The sequence below is a fragment of the Nomascus leucogenys genome, chromosome 8, assembly GCF_006542625.1.
Source record: "Nomascus leucogenys isolate Asia chromosome 8, Asia_NLE_v1, whole genome shotgun sequence".
Taxonomy (NCBI): Eukaryota; Metazoa; Chordata; class Mammalia; order Primates; family Hylobatidae; genus Nomascus; species Nomascus leucogenys.
Window position 1 is genome coordinate 79,186,780 of NC_044388.1, and position 13,842 is coordinate 79,200,621.

The 13,842-nt window shown below is 46.8% G+C and overlaps 1 protein-coding gene across 1 annotated transcript; it reads right to left on the reverse strand.

The window, feature by feature from the left end:
• Positions 1-2,091: 2,091 nt before the first annotated feature.
• Positions 2,092-3,047, reverse strand: HRCT1 (histidine rich carboxyl terminus 1). The gene has a single exon (XM_030816461.1). The coding sequence runs from the start codon at positions 2,944-2,946 to the stop codon at positions 2,599-2,601; it is 348 nt and encodes a 115-aa protein (XP_030672321.1). The 5' UTR covers positions 2,947-3,047; the 3' UTR covers positions 2,092-2,598.
• Positions 3,048-13,842: the final 10,795 nt, after the last annotated feature.

A 13,842-nucleotide genomic window follows, 5' to 3' on the forward strand; every position in this document is an offset into this window, starting at 1 on the left:
CCAGCACCTCCTGAGACCCCCACCACTTCCAGAAAGGAGACTGGGCTATTAGCCCCACTTTGTCCATGTTCTGGGAAACAGAGTAATGAGAACAATAACTCCAGGCACGGGACCTCACCAGACATGATCTCATATAACCTCCCCAGCAACCCTGCATAGCGATGGAGCCTCCATTTTATAGATAAAGATCCTATGGTCATAGAGGTTACATGACCTGACCCCCATTCTGAATTAGCCATGTTAACAGGCGCGAGCAATGGCCGAGGAGGGACCGCCCTCCCTCCACTCCTAGCTCAGTGCACCTTCCAGTTACCATGGGACCACAGAGCAACCATCTGATTCTGCGATTTTACTGATCTGGTTGCAAAGTGCCAGAAAGGGCAGAGGGCTGGCCCAAGTTCATACAGCCTGGGTCCTTTTCAGTTTCTCCAAGGCCCAAGGGAACTTTCTTTAGTACCAGTATTAGGAAACTGGCACTTGGCACAGGATGGGAGAGCAACTTTTCAGAGCAAACGATAGCCTGTCATATTCTCAATCTGTCCCTTTTCTGAGATGATGAGACCATCTGGGCCCTGGGCTCCTCCACATGGAGCAGGCTGTGGGCCATGACAGGAAGCCAATTCCTTGGATTATTTGTATTAACTGGGATGACCAGAAGGAAGGAGACGATGGGCTGATCTGCAGGGCCTGTGGTTTCAGGTTGAGTTCCCAACATCGCCTCCTTAACTGGGGTGATAGAGGGCACCAGGAGGCTATGCCTCGAGCTTGAACATTTGTTCCTTTGATTTCTCATTGCCTGTTCTTCCTGTGTACACGCAGCTGTAGGCCGCCTGCAGATTGTCTGAGTGGTTCCGCATTTTTGAACTGGAATAAAGGCCAATTGCTCAGTGGGTTCTCTCCCGCCCTGCATAGGTTTCCTTTTCCGTTTCCGGCTTTTGGGGAACCTCCTCCCCATCTTTGATTCATCTGTGAAATCAGCCTGGAGATGCTTGGGAAAGGGGCAGGGCTGCAGGGAGCAGGCTGGCAGGAATCCAGGAGGGAGATGGAGGGGGCTGGGCTAGGCAGGGCATGGGAATGGAGAAGGGGGTGGATTTGAAGGACACTGCACGGCAGCCTAGGGTCCACTTTCCCAATCCAGAAACCTAAGGCGGGACAAATCAGTGTGAATTTGCCTCCCTCTCTCTCACTCCCTCCTCCTCCAGCCCTCAGAGAGAATCCACTGGGAAATAGAAAGGAAAGAGGACATTCTATTCCGGTGAGTCACCAAGTCCCTGACTCTCTGGCCTGCTCTCCAGCCCCTCCCCACTGCCTCTCCTGGCCCCCAGTCCTCGTCTCCCCCCAATTCCCACCTCAGCTCACAGGCACAGGCTGAAGGCCTCAGAGCCAGACTTCCTTCCTTGCTGTGGATCCCACCAGCTGTTCACAGAGCATATTCCAATGAGCCTCCAGGCTTCGGCAAGGGGGCATCTCTGTTATCCACCCCATTGCAGAGAAGAGGAAAGTGAGACCCCAGCATTCTCCCAAGGCCATCCAACACCCAGCACCCCGGCACCACAGCCTCCACTTTAAAGAACGCCACTCGCTGCCTCCCAGCCCTCCCACCACGCACCGGCACCAGCTGGGGCAGGATGGCTGAAGATGCAAGGCTTGGAGAAGAAACCCTGATCCAGTTACCAAGGAAACTGGATTCAAGGCAGCCTGTGGATGGGGCTTCCTCGAGTTTCAGAGCTCAGTCTGCCCTGGACATGGGCTGAAAAAAGTACAGGGGCAGAGCCCTGGGGAGCCAGGCTCGCAGCGGCTCCAACCTTCCTCTCCCCGAGGCCCTGGACTGTCCCACGGAAGGCCAGAGCCCTGCTGGTGCACACAGGACCTGCTGTGGGCAGGGTTTTGTGCAAACCCTGAATCCTCCCTCAGAGCTCAGACAGAGCCCACCCAATTCTTCCCACTCCACAACCAGCCCCTAAGAACCAGGCAGAAGCCACCTGCTCCAGGCACCCTCTTCTCATCAGAGAGGGAGGTCCCAGGGCAATGAGGACGCAGGCCAGGCAGCTCCCTCCCTCCCACTATGCTGTAATCAAGAGCCTCTTCACAAAAGCTTCTTAGTGGTTTTTATTTTCTTGGACTAAGGCACCAATGAATTGACTGTGCAGCTTCGTACTGCCTTCTCCAAACCAAAAGGACATTCTCAGGGCCTCTCCCAGTGCCCTGCTTGCCAGAGGCCTGCAGCAGCCTGATGAGGAGGTCAAGACGGGCACTTCACATCCACTTGTGTGTTGGCTCTGCCAAGACATGCTTGTCACTTCTGGGGCTCACTGGGAGTCACAGTCACAAGATGGGCTGTCCAGCCCCAAAAGAGCACCCTTGCTCTCCACTCCCCAAACCCTTCGGCACCACAGGCCCCAGTGTTCCTCCATTCTCTGCTGCCATAGTACACTGGGGCATAGCATGCAAATGCAGCTGGAGCAAGCCCCAGGCTATTGTTCCCCTCGTTCACCCCAGAGACGCATCCTTCCACAGGGAAACATGGGGTCCACTTGTCCTGGGAACGGATGGGAGGGCAGGGGCACCTGCTGTCCACAGGCACCGGCAGCAGCAGCCTCAGCGAGCGTGGCGGGGATGGTGGCGGTGGGGGTGGTGGTGGTGGTGGAGGTGGTGAGGGGTGTGGCGGGGGTGGTGGTGGTGGTGGAGGCCCACATTCGGCACGTGAGAGACGTGGCCAGGATGACGGTGATGGCGAAAGATTCCCAGGTGGCCCCGCCGCCAGAAGGGCCAAGGCTGGGCCCGGCGGACTCGGTTTCCCCCTGCAGCTGTACGGTTCCTCTCCACGTCACAGTCCTGCCGTCCGTGGAAAAGGCAGGTGGCCAGCAGCAGCAGCAGCAGCAGGACCGCCACAGCAGCACCTGTGATCCAACCCACGAGGGTCGTGCTCCCCAGGAGGCCCAGCATCTGGGAGCCGGACAGTCCCTCTCTGCCCAGCAGCTCCTCACTCCTTTCTCCCCTTCAGCAGCCTCCGCTCAGCCCTCTCAGTCACTGAACTTTGTTGTCTCCGCTGCAGGCTGGAGAGCAGCCAGGGAATGTGGGCGAAGCCTGTTTGGACTTGCAACTGCTGGCCAAGGGTGAGGCCAGGCCGCTGTTAACTCTGAGGAGGCCTGGCAGGGAGGCCGGGTGGAGACAGAGGAGCTGTCAGGCTGGATCTGGTTGAGGGAGGAGCCCTGAGTCTAGAGGAAAGAAACCCTCCTGCTGCCTGTTTCAGTGACCTTCCCTCTCCAGGCTTCAGTCTCCTCTTGTAGAGACTGTGTGGAACAGAGATGAACAACACGGGCTTTGGAGCCACACAACTCACTCGCTCTGAGACTGTGCACAAGTTACTTAACCTCTCTGTCCTGTTTCCTCTTCTGTAAAATGGCTGATAACAGTTCCTTCCTCAATAGGGTGTTCTGAGGACTAAAGGAGTTGAGATGCATAAAGCAGCAACACCAGCTCCCGTCACGTTTGCAATTGATATTACTGCAATGGACTCCATGGCTCAGGAGACACTGTCATCTGAGAGTCTGTGGTTCCCTGTCCTGCAGCCTGCACAGCCCTCCGGGGCTGAGTCAGGCTCTGTCAGATGAGCCATCCTGAGCTCAATGAGCTTGAGAAGCTCAGGGAGGCACTGCAGGCAGATTTGGCCAACCAGGGAGGTCCTCCATCCGGCCTGTTCTGGGAGGCAGGAGGGTCTGGGTGTCTGCCCAAGGTTGCTGGGAGGCAAGAAGGAGGCCACTGAGCTCAGAGAGGGCAGGCACAGGCCCAGCCTCCTGGTTCCCAGTTCAACAGTCTCAACTGGCCATAAATGGCATGCTCCTTGCTCTGTCACACCCTCCCTGCCCAGCAGTGATGAGTGCTATTCCTACCTAGTGGAGCATTTACAGAGCGGCAGGATCTGAGCAGTACCGACTGTCCCTCCAAGCCCACCCGCCAGGCCCAAATCCCCTCTGTTCCTCCTGGGAGGCACCGTCCCATCCTGCTGACAGACCTCAGCAACAGGTGCTCACTCTGTCTCTGGGCAACCCTTTCTGCTGTGGGCGTGCTGGGCTGTTCTCCAAGCTCTTCCTCACACGCAGGGGGGCTCCCCAAAGCCCCAGCTCTGTGTCTGGCTCTGCAGGGTCCCTCCAGGCTGAGTCCCCAGCCCCTCCCTCCAGGCTCATCTCCCTACCGCCTGGAGGAATGTCTGCAGACACCGCAAGGCTGGTTCTCTGAGTTCTGGCAGCACCTCCACCCTGTGATGTTGGGCAAACCCCTTGCCCTGATCCAGCCGGTCTCCTCTGCAGAACTCCCAGAGCAAGAGGTGACCTCCAGGGACCCTTCCCCGTCTGGCCTCAGCCTGAGGTGAGTTCTCTTAGAGAGGCCTCAAACCCTTACTGAAACCCCTCGCCAGATGAAAAGGCTAAACATTCCCTTCAACCAAACTGGGCTCAGGGGCAGCAGGTCTAACGAATCCCAGCACTTCTTTGGCCCTTGGGGGAGCCACTTGAACTTTTAATGATGCTGGAGTAAGAACTCCTCCTGCAGACTCCTGGGGCCCTGGGAGCCCGGCTGCCTTCCCCAGGGAAGTTAAGGAGGGAAGTCTCCTGTGAGGAGGAGGAGGAGGAGGAAGTCAAATGGGATTTTCGTCCTCAGAACTTCTCCAGGAAGACTCCCACCCCTCACCAGCCGCTGGCAGCGGGGCAGGACCTTACAACTACGAACTTGAAGAACTTCAATCAGCTCAAAGGGCCCCTCGGAATCACCCAGACTCAGCCTTTACTGACAGATGGAGAAACTGAGGCCAGAGAAGGGAAAGACTTCCCTAAGTTGCCCCAGCCTTGTGCGCTAATCTATACAGCAGGTACTCAACAGAGCACTGCCCCTGCAGTGAGGGAGCCGTCCAGAGTGACAGCCCGAGATCAGCAGGGCCTTCCACAGAGACATCGGGAAGATGAGGTGGAGATGCGAATAAACCTGGAGGGCGCAGGGGTTGGGTGTGCCCCCTCACACACACATGTACACACGACATCTGTTTCCTTAGGTGCAGGTTCACTCCCCATCTGGGTAGTAGGATCCCAAAGTGAACATTTGATTAGATGCTTTGGGCACTCATGGGGGCAGTGAGGGGCAGCCATTGAGAATACAGTCCTCCATGACTTAACCCATTTATGCCTAAGGTTGCAATTTTTTGAATTTTTGCAATCAGACCTTGGCAATGACCTTGATCAGTATGATAAAAATAACTCTCACATGCTTAGTGTTCCAATAAAGGAACACTAGTCATAAATGTTAAGAAGTGACACAGCCAGGTGCAGTAGCCTGTAATCACAGCATTTTGGGAAGCTGAGGGGGGTGGATCATTTGAGCCCAGGAGTTCAAGACCAGCCTGGGCAACATGGCGAAACCCTGCCTCTATAAAAAATACAAAAGATTAGCTGAGCATGGTGGCACATGTCTATAATCCCAGCTATTCAGGAGGCTGAGGCAGGAGGATTGCTTGAGCCTGGGAAGTTGAGACTGCAGTAAACTGAGATCATACCACTGTGCTCCAGCCTGGGCAACAGAGAAAGATCCAGTCTCAAAAAAAAAAAAAAAAAAAAAAAAAAAAAGAAGTGACAGAGACCTTCTTGGAGGCTTGACTGTATACTGTACATGAGGGTTTGCAGTACTGATAACTTTAAGGACACTGTGGCTGTGTTTCCGGATCCCCCGCTTCAGAAAAGCTTGTCATTGTATTTCTTCCCCAGGGTTGGGACTTCCTAGCCAAGGAATGGGAGTTCTAGACCACACAGCCGATGGGTAAGCTTTTTGAAATTCGTATTATTTAGCTTCATGCCCATACTTTCCAGGGCACACAGACTCATGCACATGCTTATAAATCAACATTGCTCTGTGGGAAAACTTATACACCAATAATTGTGTGTGCACATGCGCATGTAAATATGCACAGGTGAATAGAAGTTCCAGACAGCTCACAAATTTGTGCTTGTAGTAGCTGCAGGTGGTTCTTGGAAGTCCAGCCATAGCAACCACATTGTTTTCACTAATTGGTGGCACCACCTAGTGGTGATACTGTAAATAAATAAGTTTTGTATTCTGACCTGTCAAAAGTTACAGTATCTGATGGTTGTTTACAGATCATAATTTGGACCCATGCATTTAAATCCTCCCTATTCCAAATTCCTATTGAAATAGACAAAGAGATAAAAATCCTATTCCACTCTAGAAATCAGTAAAAAAAAAATCACATTACTGGCGCATAAACTTTAAGGAATTTCAACAAGATACAGTGCAAATAGAACCAGGCTGATGGGTGTATTGACTAAAGAAGGACATTCCTGGGAAATAATGGAGGATACGCCCCAGGAGAGTCTCCCTAAAGCCCCATAATAGACATCCAGGACTAGGAAAAAGGCTGAGATGGGGATAAGCGGGAAAAAACTGAGCAACCTTGGGAATCGCGAGTGCCTGCTCACAGAGAAGGTGGCCAAGGCTCAGCTCATCTTTTGGTTTGCACAGAAAAGCAAGGACATTGGCCAGCAGGTTTCTAACCCAGGTGCTCATGACAGTTAGAGAAGGGGGGACATTCTTCCAGCCGACCTTGGACCGCCTCAACAAACAGTGAAAAGAAGTTGCGCAGCAGAACAGCAAACTTCTCTCCTCTGCCCTAATCGTGGTCGACTGGATCTCTCCCAATCTAGAAAACTAAACTATAAATATTCCATATTTCTTCTTTTCCCATTGCCTGGAACCAACACGTTTGAAAATGATCTACGTATCTTTTAGAGGACCCACTTCAAATCTCAATTCCAAACCAATGTAGATCTAGGTCCCTCCGTAAATAATTTCTAGACGTATGAAAAAAGACATAAGTTATTATATCTTTATCGTTAGGGTTACTAGAATCTAAGAAACAAAAACAGTAAAATTCTGTAATTTATATTGTAAATAGAATTCCAGAAGTCAATCTATATATGAATATGGAAAATATGCAAAAACAGGAAATTTATTTTCCAATTAAAAACCAAATCCGGAAAGATTGCTTTGAGAACCTTCCCTATAACTCAGAAATAAATAAATAAATAGATTAAAAGAGAGAGAAAGAAAAGAAAGATCCAGAAATCAAATATACCTATATAATAGGCATTCCAGAAATAGAGAATAGAGCCCATGGAGAAACAATCATTAAAGAAATATAAAGAAAATTTCCTGACTTGAAGAATTAACTCTTTAGATCAAAAACTGACTTAGTACTCAGCAAACTATCTATCTATCTGCCATCTATCTATCATCTATCTATCTATCTATCTATCTATCTATCTAGAGACGGGGACTCATTCTGTCGCCCAGGCTACAGTGCAGTGGCACAATCACAGTTGGCTCACTGCAGCCTCGACCTCCTGAGCTCAAGTGATCCTCCAACCTCAGCCTCTCAAGTAGCTGGAACTACAGGCGGATCCCATCATGCTCGCTAATTTTTTTGTGGAGACAGGGTTTTGCCATGTTGTCCAGGCTGGTCTTGAACTCCTGGGTTAAAGCAATCCTCCCAACTTGGCCTCCAAAGTGCTACGATTATAGGTGTGAGCCACCACGCCCCGCCTAAGGAAACTATTTAAAGAGGCCAGATCATCTAGTTATATCCAGGTGAAATTTTAACATTAAAACAATAAAGAGAAACCAAATGGTACAACCATCATGGAAAACACTTTGAATTTTCATATAAGACTAAACACGCTCTACCAGCTGTTTACTGATTCCGACTATTTACCAGCAATCACACTCCTTGGAATTTACCCAAATTAGCTGAAAACTTGTGTTCACACAAAAATCTGCATGTTTATAGCAACTTTATTCATAATTGACAAAACTTGGAAGCAACTGAAATGTCCTTCAGCAGGTGAATGGATAAATAAACTGTGGTACACCAGACAATGGAACATCATTTAGCACTAAAAAGAAATGAACGCTCAAGCTATGAAAGAACATGGAGGAAACTTAAATGCATATTGCTAAGTGAAAGAAGCCAATCTGAAAAGGCTACATATGTGTGATTCCGACTATTTAACATTCTGGAAAAGGCAAAACTATGGAGATAGTAGAAAGATCAGTGGTTGCCAGGGGCTGGAAGGAGGCAGGCGGTAGAGCACAGGGAATTTTTGAGGGCAGTGAAACTATTCTATAAAACACTATGATGGTGGATACGTGTTATTTCAAAATTTGTCAAAATCCATAGAATGTACAACACCAAGAGTGAACCCTAATGTGAACGATGGCCCTTGGGTGATGATGTGTCAACATGGAGTAGATTATAACAAATGTACCTCTGTGTTGTGGAACGCTGATAATAGCGGCGGGGGGATTCATATGGGAAATCTCTGTAGCCTCCACTCAAATTTCCTGTGAACCTTAAACTGTTCTAAAAAATAAAGACTACTTTTTTAAAAAACAAAAGGAGTAAAGAAAATGATCCTACAAACCACAACAGGAGCTGTTTGAACTGTTTCAAAAAATAAAGAGACCTTTTTTTATTTTTTAAATTCATATAACTTACTTTATAAAACTAGCATAACCCTGATACCCAACCTAACAATCATTGCACAAAAACACTACAAATCTCAAAATTCTTTTTTTTTTTTTTTTTTTTTTTTGAGATGGAGTCTCGCTCTGTCGCCCAGGCTGGAGTGCAGTGGAGCAATCTCGGCTCACTGCAACCTCCACCTCCCAGGTTCAAGCGATTCTCCTGCCTCAGCGTCCTGAGTAGCTGGGACTACGGGCGCCCGCCACCACACCTGGCTAACTTTTTGTATTTTTAGTAGAGATGGGGTTTCACTGTGTTAGCCAAGATGGTCTCGATCTCTTGACCTCGTGATCCACCTGCCTCGGCCTCCCAAAGTGCTGGGATTACAGGCGTGAGCCACCGCGCCCGTCCCAAACATCAGAATTCTAACAAATTAATATTATATCCCAGAACATTGGGAGACGAATACTCCATAAAATAAATTTATTCTAGGAATGTGAGGGCGGTTTCATATTTTAAAAATACGTTGTAATTAATTACATTAATAGGCTAAAAAAAACCATATAATCATCTCAACAGGTATCAAAAAGTATTTAATAAAATTCATTATGCATTCCTGATAAATACAGGGATACCTCATTTTTATTGTGCTTCACAGATATTGCTTTTTTTTTCTTCTTTTTACATATTGAAGGTTTGGGCTGGGCTCAGTGACTCATGCTTGTAATCCCAGCATTTTGGGAGGCCGAGGCAAGTGGATCACTTGAGGTCAGGAGTTTGAGACCAGCCTGTCCAACATGGTGAGGCCAACCCCATCTCTACTAAAAATACAAAAATTAGCCAGGCATGGTGGCTTGCACCTGTAATCCCAGCTACTCAGGAAGCTGAGGCACGAGAATTGCTTGAACCCGGGAGGCAGGGGTTGCAGTGAGCTGAGATTGCACCACTGCACTCCAGCCTGGGCGACAGAGTGAGACTCTGTCTCAAAAATAAACAAAAACAAATTGAAGGTTTGTGGCAACCCACTTTGAGCAAGTCTGTCGACACTATTTTCCAACAGCATGTGCTCACTTCATGTCCCTGTGTCAAACACTTTAGTAATTCTCACAATATTTCAAATGTTTTCATTATTATTATATCTGTTATGGTGATCCGTGATCAGTGATCTTTGATGTTACTATTGTAATTGTTTTGGGGCACCATGAACTGCACCCATATAATATTATTCAATAAATGTAGTGTGTGTTCTGGCTGCTTCACTGACTAGCCCTTCCTCCATCTCTCTTCCTCTCCTAGGGTTTTCCTATTCCCTAAGACACAACAATATCAAAATAAAGCCAATTAATAATGTTACAATGGCCTCTAAATGCTCAATGAAAGGAAGAGTCACGTCTCTCGCTTTAAATCAAAAGCTAGAAATTATTAACCTTAGTGAGGAAGGCATATCAAATGCCAACACAGGCTGAAAGCAAAGCCTCTTGCACCAAGCAGTTAGCCAACTTGTGACTGCAAAGGAAAAGTCCTACTCCAGTGAACACATGAGTGATAAGAAAGCGAAACAGCCTTATTGCTGATATGGAGGAAGTTTGAGTGGTCTGGATAAAAGATCAACCAACCACAACATTCCCTGAAACCAAAGCCTAATCCAGAGCAATACCCTAACCCTCTTTAATTCTATGGAGGCTGAGAGGGGTGAGGAAGCTGCAGAAGAAAAGTTGGATGCTAGCAGAGGCTTAAGGAAAGAAGCCATATTCATAATATAAAAGTACAAGGAGAGGCAGCACTTGGACTTCTGTGATGTTGAAGCTACAGCAAGTTATCTAGAAGGTCTACCTAAAATACCTGATGAAGGTGGCTACACTAAATAACTGATTTTTAATGTAGATGAAGCAGTCTTCTATTGGAAGAAGATGCCATCCAGGACTTTCATAGCTAGAGAGAAGTCAATGCCTGGCTTCAGAGCTTCAAAGCACAGGCTGACTCTCTTGTTAGGGGCTATTGCAGCTGATGACTTTATGTTGAAGCCAATGCTCATTTACCATTCCCAAAACCCTAGGGCCCTTAAGAATTGTGCTAAATCTACTCTGTAGATTTATAGATGCCTGTGCTCTATAAAAGAAAAAACAAAGCCCAGGTGACAGCACATCTGTTTACAGCATGGTTTATGGCATATTTTAAGCCCACTGTTGACATCTCCTACTCAGAAAAGAAGATTCTTTTCCAAATATTACTGCTCATTGACAATGCACCTGGTCATGCAAGAGCTCTGATGGAGATGTATAAGGAGATAAATGTTGTTTCCATGCCTGCTAACACAACTTCCATAATGCAGCTTATGAATCAAGGAGTAATCTCAATTTTCAAGTCATCTTATTTAAGAAATGCATTTTGTAAGGCTATAGCTGCTATACATAGTGATTCCTTTGATGAATCTGGGCAAAGTAATCTTTCGTGAAAGGAAGGCTTGATCAACGTGGCAAAATTTATTAACAACTTATTTTAAGAAATTGCCACAGCCACCTCAACCTTCAGCAACCACCACCTGGGTCAGTCAGCAGCCAACCACGTCAAGGCAAAGTCCTCTACCAGTGAAAATATTACAAATCACTGAAGGCTCAGGTGATCATTAGCATTTTTTAGCAATAAGGTATTTGTTTTTTTGAGACGGAGTCTCACTCTGTTGCCCAGGCTGGAGTGCAATGGCGTGGTCTCGGCTCACTGCAACCTCTGCCTCCCAGGTTCAAACGATTCTCCTGCCTCAGCCTCTGGAGTAGCTGGGACTACAGGTGCGTGCCACCACATCCGGCTAATTTTTTGTTGTTGTTGTATTTTTAGTAGAGACAGGGTTTCACTATGTTGGTCAGGCTGGTCTCGAACTCCTTACCTCATGATCTGCCCACCTCAGCCTCCCAAAGTGCTGGGATTACAGGCATGAGCCACTGCACCCAGCCAATAACGTATTTTTTAAATTAAGATATGTACTTTTTAGACATAATGCTAATGCACACATAATAGACTATAGGATAGTGTAAGCATAATTTTTTATGCACTGGGAAACCAAAAAATTGATATGACTCACTTCATTGCAGTGATTTGGAACTGACCCTGCAGTACCTGCAAGGTACTCCTGTGTTGCAAATGAGTAAAACAAAAACAGTGTACTATTAGGAGGATACTCTCTTCACATTATTAAAAGGAAAAATATCTCAAACCAGTAGTCAACATCATGATTAATGGTGAAAAAAAAATAGGCCTGTAATCCCAGCACTTTGAGATTCCCGTTGAAACCAGGAACAAGCTAGAACGCTTACTTCCACCATTTTTAGTTAGCTTAATACAATAACAACATAAAATAAAAGGTAGAAATATTAGAGATGATGTGACTACGTATCTGGAAAACTTGAAAGAATATACCGGAGAACTATTAACACTAATAAGAGTTAATTTAAAAATACAAATTTTTAAATAAAACAATTTAAATTTTTGACCCGGAGCAGTGGCTCATGCCCATAATCCCAGCACTTTGGGAGGCTGAGACGGGCAGATCACTTGACGCCAGGAGTTCAAGACCACCCTAGCCAACATAGTGAAATCCCATCTCTAAATAATAATAATAATAATAATAAATTTAGATTCTAAAATTTAAAAATAAAAATACAAAATCAGTGATTTTCCTACATAACAGTAATAGCTAATTCAAAGACAGAATGAAGGCATTATTGAAATTTAAAACAAAAAATATAAAACTTCTAAGAACAAACAAGAATAAACTTAACAAGAGATGTGGAAGACTAATGAACAAAAGAAAAAGCAAGTCTGCACCGAGCGCTGTGAAAGAAGACCTGACTAACTGAAGTGCCACACCATGTGTCTGAAAGGGAGGAGCCCGCATTTTAGTCCAGGCTACACTTCAGTGGATGTTGATCCTGTGAGACTTGCAAACAACCTGCCACAAGCACCTGTTATAGAAATTCTTATATGCTATAGAGGTAATATTTTGGAAAAGTATTAATATACTTTTTTTGAGATAGGATCTTGCTCTGTTGCCCAGGCTAGAGTGCAGTGGCATGATCACAGCTCACTGCAGCCTCCACCTCCCGAGCCCAAACAATCCTCCCTCCTCAGCCTCCCAAGTAGCTGGGACTCCAGGTGTGTGCCACCACGTCTGGCTAATTTTTTATTCTTTGTAGAGACGTGGTCTCGCTATGTTGCCTAGACTGATAGCCTACTCTTTAAAGTTACTTTTCCAAATATGTAAGTTTCTTCCTAGTTGTTCCACAGCATTCGCCTGGAGAGAGAGTTGAATTACTACAAAAAGAATGCAAGGAGAAGGACTTTAATATGCATGCAGTCTTTGACCTTCAAAATTGGCCTTTGCCCTGTAAGTCAAGCCAGTTTCCTGAGAGGATTTTCCAAATTCTTTTTTCTCTCCCTTTCAACATACTGAATCAAGGACCAAACGAGGACCCAGCCCATGCAGATCTCCTATAATGTAGAAAGCTCCCCCATTCCACATGCGACAGCCATGTAGCCGAAGTTTGAAGCCCTAAGGTAGATGGAGGCCATGATATCCAGGCCTGGGAGAAGCGTGGTTCCTTCTAGCCCCAAAGGATGATGGGAAGGAGAGAGAAGAAAGGCATGAAGTGCAAAATGTGTGCAGCAGCTGCTGGGGAGCTTCAAAAATAAATGGGGAAGGCTACAGGAAGACAGGGCTAGAGGTGAATACACTGAGGCACTGATGTTATTTGGATGGGGAGTGTGGTCTACAAAATCTAGGTATCCATGAAAATGTGACCTCATTTGTACATGCAGGGTGGTTAGTGCTGGCAATGTTTGTGTTACACATATAAACACGCACAGACAGAAGTCTGAAGAGCTACATGATGCAATCTTAATAGGGCTTCCTCTGAGCAGTGAGTTTGCAGGTGACTGCTTTTTATCTGGCATTTCTACATTTCTAAAACTTGCAACAATAAACATTTTACTTGTATAATAATGAAAGCAACAAAAGTTACAGCACCTTTAGAAAAATATTCAGAAAGCATGCCCACCAAGTAGAACAGATCTGCATAGTGATCCACCTATTCAGCAACGAAGAGAGCAGCTAGACCCCAGAATCATAAGCTTCATTGGTGTCATTTTAAAGGTGCCGGCCAGGCACGGTGGCTTATGCCTGTAATCCTAGCACTTTGGCAGGCCGAGGGGGGTGGATTGCCTGAGCTCAGGAGTTCGCAACCAGCCTGGGCAACACGATGAAGCCCCATCTCTACTAAAATACAAAAAAAATTAGCCAAGCGTGGCGGCGTGCGCCTGTAGTC